This window comes from Chiloscyllium plagiosum, chromosome 4 (assembly GCF_004010195.1).
Source record: "Chiloscyllium plagiosum isolate BGI_BamShark_2017 chromosome 4, ASM401019v2, whole genome shotgun sequence".
Taxonomy (NCBI): domain Eukaryota; kingdom Metazoa; phylum Chordata; class Chondrichthyes; order Orectolobiformes; family Hemiscylliidae; genus Chiloscyllium; species Chiloscyllium plagiosum.
In genome coordinates this window covers 68,278,258-68,301,333 of record NC_057713.1, presented here as the reverse complement: position 1 = coordinate 68,301,333, position 23,076 = coordinate 68,278,258, and the positions used below count along the sequence as shown (strand labels likewise).

The 23,076-nt window shown below is 40.9% G+C and overlaps 1 protein-coding gene across 2 annotated transcripts in view; it reads right to left on the bottom strand.

Annotated features, from left to right (window-relative positions):
- The window catches only part of lyn (LYN proto-oncogene, Src family tyrosine kinase), a 125,617-nt gene that overhangs the window by 89,402 nt on the left and 13,139 nt on the right, over positions 1-23,076 (bottom strand). The window contains exons 3-5 of one of the 2 annotated variants that reach the window (XM_043688377.1): positions 12,296-12,420; positions 10,443-10,497; positions 10,245-10,344 (exon numbers count right to left, since the gene is read on the bottom strand). In XM_043688377.1, the coding sequence (XP_043544312.1) occupies positions 10,245-10,344; positions 10,443-10,497; positions 12,296-12,415 (275 nt within the window). In that variant the 5' untranslated portion in view covers positions 12,416-12,420. The remainder of the gene's footprint in view (positions 1-10,244; positions 10,345-10,442; positions 10,498-12,295; positions 12,421-23,076) is intronic. The other variant, XM_043688378.1, reaches the window with a different exon arrangement.

Genomic DNA, 23,076 nt, shown 5'->3' with positions numbered 1-23,076 from the left:
GGGATGGCAGGCAGTGACCAGTGGGGTACCGCAAGGATCCGTGCTGGGACTGCAGCTTTTTACAATATATGTTAATGATGTAGAAGATGGTATCAGCAATAACATTAGCAAATTTGCTGATGATACAAAGCTGGGTGGCAGGGTGAAAAGTGTTGAGGATGTTAGGAGATTACAGGGTGAGCTGGACAAGTTAGGTGAGTGGGCAGATGCATGGCAGAGGTTTAATGTGGATAAATGTATGGTTATCCACTTTGGTGGCAAGAACTGGAAGGCAGACTACTACCTCAATGGAATCAATTTATGTAAAGGGGCAGTACAGAGGGATCTGGGTGTTCTTGTACACCAGTCAATGAAGGCAGGCATGCAGGTACAGCAGGTAGTGAAGAAGGCTAATAGCATGATGGCCTTCATAACAAGAGGAATTGAGTATAGAAGCAAAGAGGTGCTTCTGCAGCTGTACAGGGCCCTGGTGAGACCACACCTGGAGTACTGTGTGCAGTTCTGGTCTCCAAATTTGAGAAAAGACATTCTGGCTATTGAGGGAGTGCAGTGTAGGTTCACGAGGTCAATTCCTGGAATGGCAGGATTACCTTACACTGGAAGACTGAAGTGACTGGGCTTGTATACCCTTGAGTTTCGAAGATTGAGAGGAGATCTGATTGAGACGTATAAGATTATGAAAGGACTGGACAATCTGGCAGTAGGAAACATATTTCCACTGATGGGTGAGTGCCGAACCAGAGGACACAGCTTAAAAATACGGGGTAGACATATTTAGGACAGAGCTCAGGAGAAACCTCTTCACCCAGAGAGTGGTGGCTGTGTGGAATGCTCTGCCACAGGGGGCAGTGGAGGCCCACTCTCTGGATTCATTTAAGAAGGAGTTGGATAGAGCTCTCAAAGATAGTGGAATCAAGGGTTATGGAGATAAGGCAGGAGCAGGATACTGATTTGGAATGATCAGCCATGATTATATTGAATGGCGGTGCAGGCTCGAAGGGCTGAATGGCCTACTCCTGCTCCTATTGTCTATTTTCTATATTGTCTAACTTCAGTGAATAATAGGAGAGGCAAATGGAATTTTGGCCTTTATTTCAAAGGGAATGAAACATAAGAATAGGGAGATCTTGCGAAAGCAATACAAGACACAAGTCAGATCACACCTGGAATAGGGTGACCAGTTTTGATCCCTTATCCAAGAGTAGATATACTGGCATTGGAAGCAATTTAGAGAAGATTAGGTTAGATTCCCTAGTGTGGAAACATGCCCTTCGGCCCAACAAGTCCACACCGACCCTCTGAAGAATAACCCACCCAGATCAATTTCCCTCTGACAAATGCACCTAACACTATGGCCAATTCATCTGGTCTGTGGGAGGGAACCGGAGCACCCATAGGAAACCCATGCAGACACGGGGAGAATGTGCAAACTGCACACACAGTTGCCTAAGGCAGGAATTGAACCTAGGTCCCTGGTGCTGTGAGGCAACAGTGCTAACCACTGAACCACCGTGCTAGATTATACAATTCACTAGATTCTGGTATCAAAGGATTTTCATTTGTGGAGAAGTTTAGTAGATGGACTTGTATTCATTTGAACAGATGACAGAGGTTAACTTATTGAAACATACAAGATCATTAGAGGACTTGACAGAATAGATGCTGAGAGGTTGGTTCCCCTTGTGGTACAGTCCAGAACTTGAGATGGTAATGAGGAGGAACTTCTCAGAGGGTAGCAAATCTGTGGAATTCTTTAGAGGACTATCATGTTTGGCTCAGTAAGTATATTTAAAGCTGTGATAGATAGACTTTTAATCAGTAAGTGAATCAAAGATTATGGGAAAAGGCAAACAAGTGGAGTTCAGGATTCAGATCAGCCAAAATCTTGTTGAATGACAAGGAGAATTGATGGGCTGAATGTCTATTTATGCTTCTAATGTCTTATGGTCATACTGTCAGTTAATCCATCCAGGTAGTAACTGTCAATGTTTTTACTTAAAGTTTTCAAATGTTTTCTTAAGATCATGACAAGTTTAGATAATTATCTAATTTATAGGGGGTCACTTTTTTTGTAATTCTTTTCATCGAGGTTGATTTATTCATGCATTTGCACCTTGAAGTGGCATTGCATTTTAAGCATTTTGCCTCATCATAATTCAATTTCAACAGTTCTAACCAGTGGAAAGGTTTAAAGATGATGTTTTCAAAAATACAGGGGTAAATCCTGCTAACAGTCATCCACTTTGTTGATAGATTTATAAACTGGAGAAAGGCAAACTCTATAAAGCCAAGGGACGTTTTGGAAAGTACACTGATTGCAACTACTTGATGGAAAGTCAGTGGCAAATCCATGAGTGGCATTAAAAAGCGAGATTCTGCATGCTCAGGTGCAACCAAACAAACAGTCAGATGCCGTAATATCTCCATAATGACTTTTGGTCAAGGTGCAATAGCTAACATCGATTACTGATCATAGGAAGAAGCTTGTACAGACTAGAAAAGTGATGACTCATCATAGAATTCAGATGGGTTAGCGTGTGAAATTCTGGTTATGCACCGACTTCTGCTAAAGTCAGCTGATGCCCAAAGGAACTATGTTATTAATCAGGAAGTTTCTGATGTCTCAGGAAATAACAGTGATGCGTACGTGTTTATACATTTCCACATTGAAATAAGTGAGGCAAATGATTAACATTTTCACACATAATTCTCAGTTTAAGATAAAGCAGAGATTCTATTTTTATAGTATTTTTAGCATTATACAATGTTCAAAAACATGGAGACTGTAGACCAATTGACATCAGGAAAATTAGGAGAAATGACAAAAGCAAATGGTGATGAAAATGACGACAAAAAGCAAAAGGGCAGTAGAAAACCCAATTTTAATTATGCCATTGTGCTTAAAAAAGCTTGGTTTGAAAATGTTTTCTTCCTTCTTCCCAGCAAAGTCTACATGGCATTTCACAATCAAATGATAGAAATTCTATGAAATGAAACTAATTAAAAAAAAAAGCTGGTTGATTAGCAGCAGTAATTTTAAGCCTAGGTGAGTGGGTGAAAATCTGATGAATTTTAACGGCATCCATATGCATCAAACTGGTTTGTGCTCAAGCCTCGTCTCATTAGCAGAATTAGCCATGTATGTCAGAGAACAGATGGCCTTGCAGAGTGAAAGGAGTCATTTCCTTTTGTGTTTCCTTTCGAGCACTGAAACAAGGTTGTTTAAATAGCTATTTATTGTACAGCGTAGACAGAGGAGATGAAAGTCTTATCTTCCTGTCTCATGGGGGCAGGGTGGTATTAAGAAATGTCTTTCTGAAAACAAAACAAAATTTCAGTACATCACCTCTACTTGACAGAGAAAACATATGATTTGATTTATTACTGTCACATATACTGTGATGCAGTGAAAAATGTTCTTTTGCATGGTCTACAGGCAGATCGTACCATATGCAGTGCATCAAGTAGCAGAACAGAGTGCAGAATACAGTGTTACAGACAGAGAAGGTGCAAAGGGAGAGATCAACATCAACAGTTGAGAAGCCCATTCAAAAATCTGATAAAAGCAGGGAAGAAGCTGTTCTTGAATCTGTTCATACATGTATTGAAACTCTTATATCTTCTGCCCAATGAAGAAAGTGAAAGAGAGTATAACCGGGGTGGGAAGGGTCTTTGATTGTGTTGGTTGTTTGCCCAAGGCAGCAGAAAGTATAGATGGAGTCAATGGATGGAAGGCTGGTTTGCGTGATGGACTGGGCTGTGTTCATGACTCTTTATAGTTTCAGAGAATTTCCTTCACCTCTTAAGGAAGTAGAAGTGTTGTTATGCTTTCAATGTGGGTGGGCCAGGATGGATTGGTGGTGATCATCACTCCCAGGACCTTGATACTCTGGACCATTTCCACCTCTGCACCATTGTTGCAGATAGGGGCGTGCCCTCCATTACCCTTTCTGAAGTCAATAACTAGCTCCTTCATTTTGTTGATATTGATGGAGAGATTGTCATCTTTGCACTATGCACTATCTGATTTCTATCTTGTCATTGTTTGAGATCCAACCTACAATGGTGGTGTCATCAGCAAACTTGTAAATGGAGTTGGGGCAGTATTTGACAACACAGTTATGAGTGTATAAGAAGTACAATAGGCAGATGAGTACGTAGCCTTGCAGGACACTGGTGCTGAGGATTGTCATGAAAGAGGTGTTGTTGCCTATTCTTATTGATTGCGATCTATGGCTCAGGAAGTCGAGAAACCAGTAACAGAGGGGTGAGCCGAGACCTAGGTCTCAGAGAATGGTGATGAGTTTGTTTGGAATTACAGAGTTGAAGGTGAAGCTGTCGTTAATAATAGAAGCCTGACCTAGATATCCTTGCAATCCAAACATTCCAGGGATGAGGGTCAGGCCAGGGAGAATGGACCTGTTGCATCGGTAGTCAAATCGCAAACAATCAAGAAAAGGCTGGAATTAATGTCAGTCATGACTAACTTATCAAAGCATTTCATGATTATGGAGGTCAGTGCCACTGGGCAGTAGTCATTGAGGAATGCTGCATAATTTTTCTTTGATATTGGCATGATGGTGGGCTTCTTTAAGTGGGTGGAGACTTCAGATTGAACTAAGGAGAGGCTAAAGATGTCAGCAAATATTCCTACCAATTGGTCTGCAAATGATCTGAGTGAATGACCAGGCCAGTGGCTTTCTGTGGGGTCACTCTCAAGAAGGCTGATCTAAAATCTGTGGTAGTGGGTTTGGGTGCATCTGAAGCTGTTGGGATAGGTGACATTATTTCTCTGACATCCTGTTCAAAATGAGCATAGACTGCATTGAACAAATCAGATATGGATGTATTATCACCTGCAACTCTGTTCAACTTTACTTTGTAGTCTGTTATGTGGTGTAAGTCTTGCCACAAACAACAAGTATCAGTGTGTTTAGTATGGCTCTCAAGCTTAATTTGGTATTATCTTTCGGGGTCTCTGCTGGCTTTGCAAAGATCGTACCTGTACAGGGTCATCTGATTGAACACCTCAGACCTGGCCTTCAGAAGGGAGTGGATCTCTTGGTTCATCCATGGTTTCCAGTTAGGGAACATTTGGAGTAACTTCTTTGACATGTAATCTGCTACACTCTTACTAATGAAGTCTGTGATGGTAGTGGCATACTCGTTTAGGTTTGTCGCTAAATTCTTGAATATGGACCAGTCCACCAACTCTAAGCAGTCCCATAGAAGATCTTCCACTGCCGAGGCCAACACTGCCCTACTGTGAATGAATGGAAGAAAATCTGAAAAGTGCGATCAAAACTGAGAACTCTTTGGCTCATGTGGTTTAATCAGTCTAGTTATTTAAAAAAAGTTATACCAAAATAAAAAATGTCTGGTTTTTTGCTCTTTGACTTTGCTCAAAGATTCTATAGAAGTGAATAACAAGAAACAGCAACTTATTCTTGGATTCAATTTTTGTTCTCTTTGCCCAAAGCTGAATTTGAGAACAGGAATCTTGGCCAAAGATGGAGCAAAAGTTTCTGAAGTTCTTTTTCTGAACCTTGTCTTCAGGCTGAAATGAAGGCTAGAAGGCTGAACTGAGGGAAATGTTGAGTGGGATTTCACCAGAGTGACCCATTTATGACTAGAGTGTGGACTCACCATTTATTTATGGAAGGATGATACGCTCTCAAACCTGGGTGGCCAAATTGAAAGCAGTAGTGACAACTAAATGAAGGAGAGGGTTACATACTCCCACTACAACAGTCTTAGAGATTAAATAAATATGGCTTTTGCAGTCAGACACCACTGGAGAGAGGTGGCATAATGGTAACGTCACTGTCCGAGCTATCCAGAGGATACGGGTTAAAATTCTGGGGACATGGGTTCTGGGGACATCCTATTGTGGCAGATGATGAAATTCAAATTCAATAAACCGGTCCCTGTCAAATGCAGGAACCTGAAGCAGACCTTATAGAGGTTTACAAAATGGTGAGGGGCATGGATAGGATAAATAGACAAAGTCTTTTCCCTGGGGTGGAGGATTCCAAAACTAGAGGGCATAGGTTTAGGGTGAGAGGGGAAAGATATAAAAAAGACCTAAGGAGCAACTTTTTCATGTAGAGGTATGGAATGAGCTGCCAGAGAAAATGGTGGAGGTTGGCAAAATTGCAACATTTAAAAGGCATCTGGATGGGTATATGAATAGGAAGGGTTTGGAGGGATATGGGCCAGGTGTTGGCAGGTGGGACTAGATTGGGTTGGGATATCTGGTCGGCATGGACGAGTTGGACCGAAAGGTCGGTTTTCGTGCTGTACATCTCTATGACTCTGTGATAGGAAAATTCTAGTTGGCATCTACAAACAAATCTTAATAGGCCACTTGCCACAGCATCTTCTAGGTCTAGCTTCAGTAAATAGCCTTGGAGATATGGTAAGGAGTCATGGAAAAGACATTGTGCTTTTAAATATCAACTCACCTCTTATCAGCATCAGCGGCACTTAAAATCAAGCCCATTGTTTCTATATAACAATTAAAGTAAACTAGCAATCTCACATGCTTTCCACAAATAATTCGTTTTGGGTGTAATTCTCCATATACACCATGGTGAAATGGTACTGATGAGATTGCTCTAAGTAAAAAATAAAATGTTGAATGGTGGCAATCTATAAAATCCAATTATTTGTGGTGCAATATATACAAAAGAGACATATCTTTCCTGATTAAACACAGCACACAAATTATATGGCAGTTTACCCATGCTATTGTCATTGTTTAGATAGTACAGAGAATACACACGGTCATGGTTTACTTAAAAAACTGGAACTCCTGCAGCTGAACAGGAACAGTTGTGATTGCTACTTGGCATACATTCCATCCACCAGTGCTTTCTCCCACTGTTGATGTCATTGTCACGTCCTGCTTCCCACCTCTCCTGAGAAACTAGTGGTGGGAGAATGCACATATGCATCAGCAATTGGAATAGGGGTTGGTTGGACACATGCTCCTGCTTGGTGACAGACAAGGACACAAAGCTGGGTAGAAGCATGAAGTGTGTGGAGGAAGATGCAGAGATATTTCAGTACAATTTGGACAAGACAATGTGACAAATAAAAGGCAGATGAAGTATCATGTGGATAAATGTGAGGTTATCCAGATTGGTAGCAAAAACAGGCAGGTATATTATTATCAGAATGGTGATAGATTGGGAAAAAAGGAGGTGCAAAAAGACCAGGTGGTCCTTGTGCACCAGTTGCTGAAAGTAAGCAGCGGTGAAGAAGGTGAATGGTATTTTGGCCTTCATTGCGAGAGAATTTGCAAACAGGAACAGGGCCATCTTGCTGCAATTTGAAGAGGACCTTGGTGAGACCACACCCAGAGTATACCATGCAGTTTTGATCTCCTTACCTGAGGAAGGATGTTCTGACTATGGAGGGAACGTAAGAAAGATTTACAGGCTGCTTCCTGAGATGGTAGTGTTGTCTAACAGAGAGACCAAAGGATATAGGTACACAGTCCTTTGAAAGATGTGACACAAATAGACAGGGTGATTAAGAACATGTTTAACACACTTGACTTCATTGCCCATACCATTCAGTATAGGAGTTGAGATACCATGTAGCTGTAGGACTTTTGCAGTACTGTGTTCAGTTCAAGTTGCCCTGTTATAGGAAAGATGTTATTAAATTGCAAATGGTTCAGAAAAGATTTACAAGGATTTGTCAGGACTAGAAGCTTTGAATTATAAGGAAATGCTGGTTAGACTGGGACTTTTTCACTGAAGCATAGGAGATTGAAGGGTGACCTTCAGAAGTTTATAAATTCATGAGGACATTGGTAAGGTGAATAGCAAAAGTCTTTTCCCTAGCGCAGGGGAGTTCTAACTTAGACAGCATATTTTTAAGCTGAGAGGAGAACGTTTCAAAAGGGACATGAGGAGCAACTTTTTCACAGTGTTTCATATGTGGAATGAACTCCCAGAGGAAGTGGTAGATGCAGCTACAGTTACAACATTTAAAAGAAACAGTTACAACATTTATGACGAGAACGAGGGTAGGTCCAATCAAGGACAGTAGTGGGAGACTGTGTATTGAGTCGGAAGAGATAGGAGAGGTCTTGAATGAGTACTTTTCTTCAGTATTTACAAACGAGAGGGACCGTATTTTTGAAGAGGAGAGTGTGAAACGGACTGGTAAGCTAGAAGAGATACTTGTTAGGAAGGAAGATGTGTTGGACATTTTGAACAACTTGAGGATAGACAAGTCCCCCGGACCTGATGGGATATATCCTAGGATTATGTGGGAAGCAAGAGAGGAAATTGCAGTACCGTTAGCAATGATCTTTTCGTCTTCACTGTCAACAGGGGTGGTACCAGGGGACTGGAGAGTGGTGAATGTTGTGCCCCTGTTCAATAAGGGAATAGGGATAACCCCAGGAATTACAAGCCAGTTAGTCTTACTTCGGTGGTAGGCAAAGTAATGGAAAGGGTACTGAGGGATAGGATTTATGAGTATCTGGAAAGACACGGCTTGATTAGGGACAGCCAGCACGGATTTGAGGTGTAGGTCTTGCCTTACAAGTCTTATTGAATGCTTCGAGGAGGTGACCAAGCATGTGGATGAGGGAAGAGCAGTGGATGTAGTGTACATGGATTCTAGTAAGGCATTTGATAAGGTTCCCCATGGTAGGCTTATGCGGAAAGTCAGGAGGCATGGGATAGAGGGAAATTTGGCCAATTGGATAGAAAACTGGCTAACCAGTCGAAGTCAGAGAGTGGTGGTAGATAGTAAATATTCAGCCTGGAGCCCAGTTACAAGTCGAGTTCCGCAGGGATCAGTTCTGGGTCCTCCGCTGTTTGTAATTTTTATTAATGACTTAGATGAGGGAGTCGAAGGATGGGTCAGTAAATTTGCAGATGATACAAAGATTGGTGGAGTTGTGGATAGTGAGGAGGGCTCTTGTCAGCTGCAAAGGGACTTGGATATGATGCAGAGCTGGGCTGAGGAGTGGCAGATAGAGTTCAACCCTGCCGTGAAGTGATGTTGCAGCTGTACAGGACCTTGGTTAGGCCACATTTGGAGTACTGTGTGCAGTTCTGGGTCACCTCACTTTAGGGAAAATGTGGAAGTTTTGGAGAGGGTGCAGAGAAGATTTACCAGGATGTTGCCTAGAATGGAGAATAGGTCGTGCGAGGATAGGTTGAGAGTGCTAGGCCTTTTCTCGTTGGAACGGCGAAGGATGAGGGGTTACTTGATAGAGGTTTATAAGATGATCAGAGGAATAGATAGAGTAGACAGTCAGAAACTTTTTCCCCGGGTACAACAGAGTGTTACAAGGGGATATAAATTTAAGGTGAAGGGTGGAAGGTATAGGGGGGGATGTCGGGGTAGGTTCTTTACCCAGAGAGAGGTGGGGGCATGGAATGCGCTGCCTGTGGGAGTGGCAGAGTCAGAATCTTTGGCAACCTTTAAGCGGCAATTGGATAGGTACATGGATGGATGCTTAAGCTAGGACAAATGTTCGGCACAACATCGTGGGCCGAAGGGCCTGTTCTGTGCTGTTGTATTGTTCTATGTTCTATGTTCTATATTTGGACAGTACATCAATAGACGGAGAGGGATATGGTAAAAACAATGATTGCAGATGCTGGAAACCAGATTCTGGATTTGTGGTGCTGGAAGAGCACAACTGTTCAGGCAGCTTCCGAAGAGCAGTAAAATCGACGTTTCGGGCAAAAGCCCTTCATCAGGCTTTTGCCCGAAACGTCGATTTTACTGCTCCTCAGGTGCTGCCTGAACTGCTGTGCTCTTCCAGCACCACTAATCCAGGAGAGGGATATGAGCCAAATGCAGGAAAATTGTACTAGTTTAGTTTGAGAAATTTGATCAGCATGGCCAAGTTTGACTAAATGGTCTGCTTCCGTGTTGTATGACTCTGTTTCTATGGCAGGACCGTCGCATGAAGAGACATTTGTAGTGTTTCAGACTAATATCCTTTCTCAGATAAGGAGACCATAATTGCACAGTTCTGCTGTCACCAAGGCCCTGTACTATTGCAGCAAGACAGTCTTGCTCCTGTTCATAAATCCTCTTACTACAAAGGCCAACATACCATTTGCCTTCTTCATTTACCTGCTACACTTGCATGCTTACTTTCTATTGTTTCTACAATGCAGTAGTAAAACACTGAAGAGTAACTAACCTAAACTGTGTATTTATAACTAATCAGTTAGTGAAATAGAGAAATATTAACTACTTACTCTTCAAGCACTTTCAGCCTTTCCCCTTTTTTGAAGTTCAAGTCATCTGTATGGTTTCCTTCATATGGATACAAGGCAATAACTATTTTGCCATCTGTCTCTGTCATGTAAAGATAGAAGGCATTATGTTAATTTGAGTGCAAAATCAAAACAGAATGAATGAGGTTTTCGAATTATTCTCAGCTCGTTGTAAGTTACCTTCAAATTTCTGAAACTTCTGGCCAGGTAATAGATGAGAATCCTGGTTTGAACTCTGAAACAAGGTTCATATTTCAGTACTCAATAATGTAAATATAAAAATATACATCATAATCTCAACTTATATAACCACCTTCCTGATCCTGCGCTACATCAATTTAAAACATAAAAATTAATTAGCTTTATTTCAATACATTGCGAGTTACCATCTACGCACTTCTCTAGTTACCATTAAAAACATAGGAGCACAACAGCAGATGCACAGGCGTAACCATATTCAATATTGTAATTCAGTTGTACTTTGTCTTCGTCATTTCCTATCGTAATACAATTTTGACAATACAGCTCAGGAAGAACATTTCGTCCTTGAACAAGGTCCAGTACAGATTCACTAGAATGATACAGTGACTTAGGTTCAGGACTTGTTGCATACACATAGTTGGTATTTCCTTGACTATGGAAGATAGTCTCTAACTGAAATGATTAAAATGTTAAAAGGGATTTGATGGGGTAAATATAGAGAAACAATTTCTTCTGCTTAAAGAATCGAAACCACTGGAACATAATTTTAAAATTCAACCATTTCTTTCAGGATAGAAATCAGGAAGCTATTTTTATATTAAGAATAGTAGAAATCGAGAATTGCCCAGCAAAAGTCTATAGATGCTTAAGTATTTTTAGAGAGCAATGAACTTCAGTTGCACGAAGGCTTCAAGGACATGGAGTTAAGGCAGTTAAATAGACATGAATGAATAGCTCAACCATGATTGAACTAAATTTTAGAACAAGCTCAAGAGATTGAATAACCTACTTCTGTTTCATTATTAGTTAGGGAAAAGAGAAACCAAGTAACAAAGAAAAACAATCCCCAAGTCAAATGCTGGAGGACATTGCTGTTGTCAATTGTTCCAAAGACTGCAGAAAAGTAAAGGGGAGATGGTGCTTCATGCTCAGTCACAGAAGGTGTGATTTATAATGAGCTTAGGGCAGTATCATAATTGAGACAGAGATAGAAAGCAGATTGAAACATTTCAAACGTGGAGTCATACATAAGATGACAATTTGGTAAAGTTATTTGGGAGACGAAAATGGAGGTCAGAGATGGAAGTTAACTTGCAAAAGCAGATGGATTGAGATTTGATTAGATAATATCAAGGAGGGAGAATGGGAGTTTCAAAATCCAAGGACGGAATCATCTCTAAGTAACCGTTAGATTAGATTCCCCTAGTGTGGAAACAGACCCTTTGGCCAAACAAGTCCACACCGGCTCTCCGAAGAGCAACCCACCCAGATCTATTCCCCGACATTCACCCCTGACTAATGCACCTAACACTACGGGCAATTTAGCATGGCTAATTCACCTAACCTGCACATCTTTGGACTGTGGGAGGAAACCCACGCAGACACGGGGAGAATGTGCAAACTCCACACAAACAATTGCCCGAGGTGGGAATTGAACCCAGGTTCCTGGCGCTGTGAGGCAGCAGTGCTAGCCACTGAGCCACCGTGCCACCCAAAGTTAGTAAAGGTAGCAGAACAAAGTGTTATGGATATGATGAACGTAGAGAAAGACATGAAAGAAAATAGAGAAAGAGCTGAGAGCATTAGAGAGCTTTGAGGAGAGGAATATTTTAAGATGTAGACTGACTGTTTAATTTGATGTTCATGATATTTATTTAAAGTAAAATACAATGATAGCTACTGGTGATGAAAGGTTGAATGGTAAATAAAGTAACTCTGACAAATCTGGAGTTTAAGATCATAGAATTGTAAGTAGGACATGGATTTTTAATAGATATTATGTATGTATCCAGCTTTGTGCCATGAGGATTTTCCTTCATTTCACTACTTACTGGCACTTGTGTATTGGATGTGGGATCTTGCACATAAATAGTTGGTTCAGATTTACGTACTGGTTTTTCCTTCAATTCTTTTGGCTCTTCAGTGAAGTTCTTTGACTTTATACATCCCATATTTTCTGAAAAAAAAACAATGCATTGTTAGAATTCTACAGACCTAATTCCTGTGCTCCCTACAAATTGCAATGTAATCAACAATGATCGTAAAAGGTTTACTATCACTCTTCTACAAACACTTTGCAGATGATATAGACTTTGGTCAGTCACGAAACTCCAAGGAAAAACAAAATCAAATTGAAGTTAAATAAGCTACTAGGCCCCAAGTGCCCAAAACCAATGTTACCCAGGTTTCTATCTTAAAAACACTTTACTCAAAAATGTGAGGAACCAAAGGTTTACCAGTTGCAATTATTTTAAAATTTCTCCTCTGAGTCTGAGTCTATCAGCAGCAGGGGTGGCAGATAAGTGGCTTGATTGCAGGAGCAACCAAAATCTTCCACATGTACTTACACCACAGGTTGTAGGCTCTGTAGAATGTTAGGCCACCTAAGAGCCACCTGTTAGACAAGCTTGTTTTAGCAGGTGGACAGGAAAGTGGAGTTGAGGCCACAATCAGATAAACCATAATTCTATCAAATGACAGGGCAAGCAGTCGGGGTTGAGTGGCCTACTCTTGAGAGTGTTAAAGTGGTGTGGTTGACTTTCAAAATTAAATTTACTTGTAAATATTTCAAATTAAATTGGTTTCATTTCACATGTTTATCATTATTTATTGAGAATGGCTTAGTCAGCGTGTTGGACATACTGGCACATATGGATGTTTGCAGAAAAGTTAGGACATTTGCTTTATTGTAGGTAGAGTAATAGAGTTGTACAGCATGGAAACAAGACCTTCGGTCAAACTCGTCCATGCTGATCAGATATCCTAAATTAATCTAGTTCCATTTGCCAGCACTTGGCCCATATCCCTCCAAAGCCTTCATTTACCTATCCAGATGCCTTTTGAATGTTATCATTGTACCAGCCTCCACCACTTCCTCTGGCAGCTCATTCCATATACCCACCACCCTCTGTGTGAAAAAGTTGCCCTTTTGGTCCCTTTTAAATCTTCCCCTCTAGTTTTGGACTCCCCTATCCCGGGGGAAAAAAGACCTCGGCTATTCACCCTATTCATGCCCCTTAGATGAAACAATGTTGTGCTTTTTAGTTACACTAAATTTTTATCAAGTGTCTGGTGTGGTATTTGCCACTCTGCGGGACAGCTAACCCTTCTGTTAATGCAATGTAAAGTCTACTGTCCAAGATCATGCATGGGTAGGACAATTGAAATGTTATAGGTGAATTCACATCCCTGAATGGACTCTTACATGGACACATATGTGGATAGCACTGCCCCACCACTAAGCGTTAAATTTTCTAACCTTCACTGATATGCCCCCCTACTACTTCACACACTTCTTCCCCCACACTACCACACCCATGATGATATGCCATTCTTACCTCACTGTTTCAGGCCTCTGACTGTACTTTCTGCCATCCTCTGGAAGCTTCTTTCACTCCTCTACACCCACTCCACAATCTCCTCTCACCATCGATTTATCCTTCCTGACCCTAAGCCTCTAAAAAGACTCAGTTCTCTTGCTCACCTCCCATGTGCCTTGGAATTAAACAAGGAAAACCATTTAACTTACACACAACTGCACAAAAGTCAACTAGTGCAGATCACTTTTACCTGGTTATGAACTGGGTGTCATGCGATTCTTCTACACTGCTGACTTTATCCCACGGGTATGACTTTATTAAAAACTATTTCATATCAAGCATATCACAACATACACAATGCATTACAATTATTAACCTACCACAGACTGCACAATGCTCAACACAATGTGCTGCTGAATTTATCTTCGTATTTCATCTTTGCTGTCGGAAAATCAATTTTTTGCATCCCAACGAATTAACTTACCTTACTGTTTTTGGAGAGTCTGTAAAATCTATCACTTCCCTGTTCAATGTTTCAATTAGTAGCACATTAATCAAATTTAAAATATATTTAACAATGAAGAAATCAATACTTAGATAATAAGATATATCCAGGATAATTATTTTCCCTTTTTAAGCCTTTATGCTTGTGAATTGGCATTTAATTAAAAAACATTCTAGGCTTTCCACTGATGTGGCCAGACTTGGTATGTAGTGCAAAGGGAATAGCACCATATAGCTGTAGAATCTATGGACAGCCTTACTTTTGTCCTAGAGGATAGTGATCTCATGGAAAAATGTGGCAGCTCAAAGTCAATGCTGTAATAAAACAAAATATTGTGGATAGTGGAAATCTGAAACAGAATGTTTGAGAAACACAAAGGTCTGGTAGCATCTGTGGACAGGAAAAAGAGTTAAAGTTTCAAGTCCAGCATGAATCTTCTTCAGAACTGGAGTCAATGCTGTGCTTTTACATTCCTTTAGCAAGTGCTGGACCTTTTACATCTGGCTGGAGGGATGGAGATCAGCTCATACAACGTGTAAGTAATATAAGTCATGCCAATATTCTCTCCTGCATAAATGTCAATTGCTTGATGTTTATATATTTTTCCCCATAAGAATTTTTTTTTTTAAAAAGAAAGCCTGGCTAGCGTGAGTGGAGAATGTGTAAATTTTGCAGCAAAAGTTATTAGAACCATGCAGAGCAGGTTAGATCATTCAGTAGATCATTTCCTTTCTGTCTTCCTTCTATGTTTTTTCATTTGGAATTTGATGTTTTTGCACAGAAGGGATATTGGAAAATATTAGTATCTAAACACAATGTCTTGAATTTTCACACTTAAAATGGGCAAGTCACAGGCAGCAAGCTTTGAAGATATCTATTGAAATGAGATATATTTCAACTTGTTAAAAATTGTAGCTCACTGCCTCCTTCAATTTGAAGCAATAATGGTCAACAATCTCATTCCAGACCCTTTAATATTACCATTTTGTAAATCACAGCCCAACTAAGGAAGAGAGGTTGGAGTTTTATTAACAGACCAACCGGAAAATCATTACAGGGAGGAAATCGACATCACACTCTTGCTGTTGGAGGCACAAAGGTCAACTTGAACAGAATGGTTTTAATAACAACCCTGGCAAACAATCCTGGACTGGAAATAAAAAGACAAGTGATTCAAGACAGTTAATAGCACTATAAAAGAAAGTTAATGCCAAAAATTAACAAATGAGCAAAAAACATGTGGTTCATTTCTTTTTCCATGTTTGAGGACAAGCGATTCAGCAAAGTGAATAAAACTTGCTTTGACTGTTAGCAAGTAAAATCATTATTTGTATCTTTTCTCTGCCCGCCAAGCATTTCTGTTTGCAATTATAATGATTGAATAATTGCATTGCAATGTATGCAAGACTGGGGCCCTGACTTTAATTCCCTTAGCTAGCAAAAATGGGGCATAGAGCAGTTAAAATAAAGCCAGCCACTTACTCCTTTTGATTTCTTAGTGAGTGTCGATTTTAAGCTGCTCACAAGAAAGCACTAGGAATTTTAAATATCTAAATGCCAAGGATCCTGTGCGTAAACAATACAATGGCAGAGAAATACTCTGAGAAAGACAACATCGTCTCTCTTTCCTTGCAAAGAACTATCTAACAAAATAATATTGAACAAAAAAATTGGAAGATATTAATTATCCTCACTCACTATTTGTCTAGATGCCACTCCAACCAGTTGACATTGAACAGTTATTGTGCCAACAGCCATGTGTCTGCAGCAAAGAACTGAAAAGACTTACAAAGAATATGAGAGATCAGAATGACTTGTAAGAAGCAAGAAGATGCCTCATTTAATCCTGTAGACTGATGCTATTAAACTGTGTTCGCCTAATTTGTTTTTTCTTCACTCACTGCATCTATTTTAAAGGTTTGAGGAGGCATGGAGTTTAATTTTAGAAGAATTACATGTTGATAATTCATATTTTGTTTGCCTGTGGTTAGAACTGATTGATCAATCATAAATTTTAGTTTCTTATTCATTGTGGAAACGTAGTCAGTGATTTGTGTTAACCAGAGTTCATGAGGCAGGGAAGTTGGGACTGTGAGCAATTTGATTAAACCTTTAACTTGCACGACAACTTCAAGAGCAGTGGAAATGAGCATTCAGTAATTTCCTAGATGGATCACGAAAGAGTTAGGGTTGACTGTGGAATTGATCGAGGACAGTCATAGGAAAATAAGAGAACCTCATTTAAAAGTACACAGGATTTCCACAACCAATTTGAACAGATAGATAAAGGTGTAGTTTTACATTTTCTTTCAAATGACAGAAATTTCAACAATGCAACAGACACTTTCTCCTCATTTTTTGTTGAAGTCTTGGAATGATGTTTGAACCAGCTGATTGAGACATTTGTTTTTGCTTAAGAATTAAATATCTGAATAATTTCTTTAATAATCTATGGAGTTACTGGGGATTCTCCTGGCATGAAAAGTTCTCTTGTACTAAAGTACTCAGCATCACCCACTTGACCAGTCCCAACTATCGATCTTCCTATCCAATTTTCTACTTCACCTTCCTCACCAACCTATCACACCCATCTTCACCCCCAGCCCCATTCCCACCCCCACCCCCCATTTATCTCTCAGCTCCCTTGCCCCTCCTCATTCCTGATGAAGGGCTTATGCCCAGAACGTCAACTCTCCTGCTACCCGAATGTTGCCTGTGCTTTTCCAGTGCCACACTTTTTGACTTTAAAGGACAATGCACCAAGCAGACGGATCTTCACAGGGAAGGAAGTTCCAAACCTTAAGTTAAACATGCATTGGGGAACTTAATTAGAAACTAAAGTTCTTGGAAGAATGCTTTGTAAACATTCTTGGACCAGACTTTTCACACCTTGATTTTCCAATTGACAGTGAGCTGAGCCCATATCCATCAATTTACAAGGAGGACCAGGAGGCTGAAATTTTAAACAGCAGAAGCTTTATACTAGAGCTATTTACATTACAGGCAGCAAGGTAAGCTGTTTTCCACCCAAAATGACCAATTACATCTTTATTACATCGCATGATTGGACTCAAATCAACATACCTATACAAATATACAACAATATCTTTTCTGTTACACTGTATGTTCTACTTCCATCTTCTTCATGCAAACTGACCTTCCATAACCCTTCATAACACTTAGGTATCCACACACGCATTAAATTATTTTTTCCTTGTACCCTAGTGTGTCTCCTTGGTCTTCATTGAACCAGAACTGGCCCAACATATAAGATTCAAACTTTTGTGTGGAAATTCTTCATTGAGCTTGTCAGTCCTTGGCCTGAATATTTGTCAATCATTTGGGAAACAAAACTTGTTTCTGAATTCTCACCCTCATTCCAGTTTCCAAAACTTTTGCTGTCATGAGAGATGAGTGTGAATAGCAGCCCACATTACAGCACACCTGCCCTTGTTGGCTGCTTTGAAGGAATATTTATGCAGCTACACAATTTTAGGACCTTTGCAAAGAAACATGTTTTACAGCCTTTCAGAAGCACAAAGGAACGTCTAGTTCAAGTGGAGAGCCAGACAAAAATATTTAATTAACATTCTTATTAAAATATATTAGCCTTATATTTTCACGGCTATCAATCAACCATAGCTATTCACATTCTCTCCCCTCCCATTGCAGCATTACAGAACTTTTGTACTTAACTACCACCCTAACAGCATCCACATCCAAAAGATCATCAACTGCCATTTCCACCACCTCTGCCAAGATGCCATCTTCGGGCCTTCCCTCCCTTGTCAGCCTTCCATGGGAACTGTTCCCTCCTGGTCACCTTGGTGCACTCCTCCTACACTCCCATAGCATTCATGCAATCATAGAAGGTGTAACACCTGCCCATTTACTTTCTCCCTCTTAATACTTTCAGGCACACCTTCTAGGTGAAGATTTACCTGCAATTCACTCAATCTAGTCTACTGTATTCACTGCTCACAATGCAGCCTCCATTTTTTGGGGATGAAGCGCAGACTAGACAACTGCTTTGTAGAACGTCTACAATCTGTCCGCACAAATGACCATTACGTTCTGGTCGCCTGCCATTTTAACACACCACCTCCTGCAGTGTTCCAAAAAAGCTCAGCACAAAGTAGAAGAACAACACTTCACTTTCCACTGGGGAATCCTGCAGTCTTTTAGACTCAATATCCAGTTCAACAACTTTAGGGTTTGAACACCCTCTCCCTTATCAATTCTCCCAGGCTGACCTTTACCAAAATCATTTGTCTGCCCATTATAGGCTCCATCTCTACCTATTGTTTACTCCGTCCCCCTTCTCCCACCTCTTTTTTTTTTAGTTACAGTAAGTTCTGAAGAAGGGTCACTGGACCCAAAATGTAAATTCTGCTGTCTCTCCACATAAGTTGAGTCTCTATACACCTGCTCAGTTTCCCATCAATTTCTGTTTTTGTTATAGCAATTGACAATATTTGTCAGAAGTTTTTATTGACTACAAACCACTTAAATCATGTCTAAGTAAACACACAGGCTGAGAGAAGAAATAGCATTTACTATAAGGTAATAGATATGGCAATTATACAAAGTTTTCCCTCCCTACCACTGTGCAACTGTTGCTTGTTGAGATCCAAGTGGAGTAGCTTATTCTTGGAGCTCAGCCAAGTAATCACATGGAGGATATCTGAAAGAAAAGCTTTTTTTTCCCCTCATCAGACGTCTTTTATCCCAGCATTAGCAACATTGCTGTCAGTTGTCCAGGCCAGAACCCTGGAAGTTTCTCCTCAACCTCTCCACATTTCAACTGTTTTCTCATCTTTCAATGTTTCATTCAAAACCAAGCTCTGGTCCCCTTTTCTGAACCAAGATACTAATACTAATTCTAATATGAACACCTAGTGCCAAATTTTGTCTGAAAATATTCCTGTGATCTGCCTGGAAAGTTTTGGTATGTTGGAGATATTGCATAAACACACAGTGTTAAAAAGACAATAGTGCCAAATAATTTTAGAACAAGTTTGATAACAGTAAAATAAAATTGACAGACTCAACCCAGACAATGCTCATCTTATATAGAGACTTCAGAAGATGTGGAACCAATATGTATTTAGACTGAACTTTGGACTGAAAAGACATGAAGATTACCACAAATCACATGAATAAAACAAAACAACCAGTTATGCTTGTAACAAATCAGAATTTTCAGATGAAGTTATGTTAGATTAGATTAGATTCCATATAATGTGGAAACAGGCCCTTCGGCCCAACAAGTCCACATCGGCCCTCCGAAGAGTATTCACCCAGACCCATTTCCCTCTGACTAATGCAGCAAACACTATGGGCAATTTAGCATGACCAATTCACCTGACCTGCACATTTTTGGACTGTGGGAGGAAACCAGAGCAACTGGAGAAAACTCATGCAGAATGGGGAGAATGTCTGTGTGAAGTTTGCACAATCACCCGAAGCTGAAATCAAACCCGGGTCCCTGGCGCCATGAAGCAGCAGTGCTAACCACTAAGCCATCATGCCATTTTGTAACTATGATATTCTCTCTATCTCATCAATTTCCTTTACAATTGTTTAACCAGGTACATTTTAAATGAAGCTATAAGATTAAGTTTTAATCAGCTCTCTGGAAAAAGGCTAAGAGACAGGAGGAGAAAGTGAGGTCTGCAGACGCTGGAGATCAAAGCTGAAACTTTATTGCTGGAACAGCACAGCAGGTCAGGCAGGAGGGCTCAAAATGGCAGTAAAAGGTTTTAGAAAGAGAGCTGGACATCTGTCTGTCACCTGTATATTCTCAGGAGGGAGAATATCAGCTAGTTGGCCACTCACTGACTGGAGGTGCACAAACAATTATTATCCTCAATTGAGAGCTACCTCTTGCCCCACCAGCATTGGGAGGGGTCACCAGCACGTAGGGAGACCACCAGATAAACCTTGGGGTTTCTGAAAGGAATGCCTGATGGTGCTGACTACCACCCCACCCCCAGAACTATGGCACTGTTACCACAGGGTGTATCCCAATCAGTCCCACTCCCACATGTTAACTGTTTAAAAAAAAGTTTGCCTTTGAGGACAGCTTAGCATGGAAACACCTCTCCTGCCTGCACCAACAGCAGTGGCTACATCTATCAGTGATAGATAAATATAAACTAAAATACTTCAATCTTTGATTATTCTGGCAGCCTTGGGAGATGGGCTGCCATACTCATTTGGATGATTGCCCTTGCAGTGGCCACTTAATTGACCATTGGTAAAATGCCACACAGATCCTTGGCTCCTGCCTAAAGGGTTAGGGTCCCAGTCTTGGTACCAGCAGTAGGACTATTTAGCTTTTCAAAACATTCCAGCTATAGTGCCTGACATTATAGCATTACAGTAATATTTTCTGTATCCTAATAATACTTTGTGTAAAATAAAACATCAATGCTTACTTGACTAACCTTGGATATTTTTGAGGAAACAATATTTCAGTTAGACCTGAATAGGTCTGGTCTGATGACATTACAATGGCACATGATAGCATAAGTAAACTTTCAAAAGACCTTCTGGAAATGATATGAAAGACTCCATTAGCAATTAAGGTCTGTGGATACCAACACACAAATGCAGATTCATCATGGTAATGTCATTAAACACCAAGAGAGATGGTCATTACCTGTCACTTAAAACGGGACTATCATGAGGTCAGGAGCCGAAAGGGCGTGGTGGAACCCAAACTGAATGGCAGTATGCAGATTATTGCTGCTTGACAACACTGTTGACACTTCCTTCCAACACATTGTTCATGAAGGAGAGTAGGTCTATAGGGTGGTAATTGATTCGATTGGATATGTTCTAGTTTTTGTGGACAGGATCTATTTGTATTATTTTCCATATTGATCGATAGTTGCCAGTGTTGTTGCTGAAATAGCTGGTGACCCAGTAAGTTCGATGGAACATAACTTTTTTAGTACTTTTGCCAGAAGGCATTTAAAGGTCATATCCTTTGCAGTATCCAGTAGCTTCAGCCATTTCTTGGGATCATGTGGAATGAATCAAATTGAAGGTTTATGTCAGTGATGTTGAGGACCTCAGGAAGAAGCCAATATGGATAGTCCACTCGTCAAATCTGAGTGAGGATGGGTGTGAATGTCCTAGTTGTGTCAGTCTACTAAATCTCACTCAATAGAAACGGTTTCAGATTTTTAAGCATCTACTCTGAATTTCCCATTGTTCACTCCTGTATTCTCCATGGGAAACATTTTAACTTGACAAACATGCATGTCAGGAACCCATTTGCCCTGTCAATGGTCTTTGCCATGGTTGTTTATTTTTCAGATTAGATTAGATTACTTACAGTGTGGAAACAGGCCCTTCCGCCCAACAAGTCCATGCCGACCGGCCGAAGCGCAACCACCCAGACCCATTCCCCTACATTTACCCATTCACCTAACACTACAGTCAATTTAGCCAGGCCAATTCACCTAACCTGCACATTTTTGGATTGCGGGAGGAAACCGGAACACCCGAAGGAAACCCACGCAGACACTGGGAGAATGCGCAAACTCCACACAGAGTCGCCTGAGGCGGGAATTGAACCCCGGCTCTCTGGCGCTGTGAGGCAGCAGGGACCAGTGGTGGCATGCCCATTGCTGGGTCAAGAATCAAAAGAGACCGGAAAAAGAAAATTTTAATTCACAGAGTCGCCTGAGGCGGGAATTGAACCCCGGCTCTCTGGCGCTGTGAGGCAGCAGTGCTAACCACTGTGCCACCGTGCCGCCTACAAATGATTGAATTTAAACTCCACCACAGTGAGATTTGAACTCATGCTGGGCCTCTGCATATAAGACCAGTGGCATTACCATTATTCCACTGTCTGCCTTAGCATTAGCATTCTGTTTCCAACCAGAGGGAGGGCAGGCAGGATAATGTCATAGAACATAAAACAGTACAGCACAGAACAGGCCCTTCAGCCCACGATGTTGTGCTGACCACTGATCCTCATGTACGCACCCTCAAATTTCTGTGACCATATGCATGTCCTGGAGTCTCTTAAATGTCCCCAATGACCCTGCCTCCACAATTGCTGCTGGCAACGCATTCCATGCTCCCACAACTCTGTGTAAAGAACCTGCCTCTGACATTCCCTCTACACTTTCCTCCAACCAGCTTAAAACTAAGACCCCTCGTGTTAGTTATTTCTGCCCTGGGAAATAATCTCTGGCTATCGACTCTATCTATGCCTCTCATTATCTTGTATACCTCAATTAGGTCCCCTCTTCTCCTCCTTTTCTCCAGTGAAAAAAGTACGAGCTCAGTCAACCTCTCTTCGTAAGATAAGCCCTCCAGTCCAGGCAGCATCCTGGTAAACCTCCTCTGAACCCTCTCCAAAGCATCCACATCTTTCTTATAATAGGGCGACCAGAACTGGACGCAGTATTCCAAGTGCAGTCTAACCAAAGTTTTATAGAGCTGCAACAAGAGCTCACGACTCTTTAACTCAATCCCCCCTGTTAATGAAAGTCAAAACACCATATGCTTTCTTAACAACCCTGGCCATTTTAAGGGATCTATGTACCTGCACACCAAGATCCCTCTGTTCCTCCACACTGCCAAGAATCCTATCCTTAATTCTGTACTCAGTTTTCAAATTTGACCTTCCAAAATGCATCACCTCACATTTATCCAGGTTGAACTCCATCTGCCACCTCTCAGCACATCTCTGCATCCTGTCAATGTCCCACTGCAGCCTACAACAGCCCTCTATACTGTCAACGACACCTCCAACCTTTGTGTCATC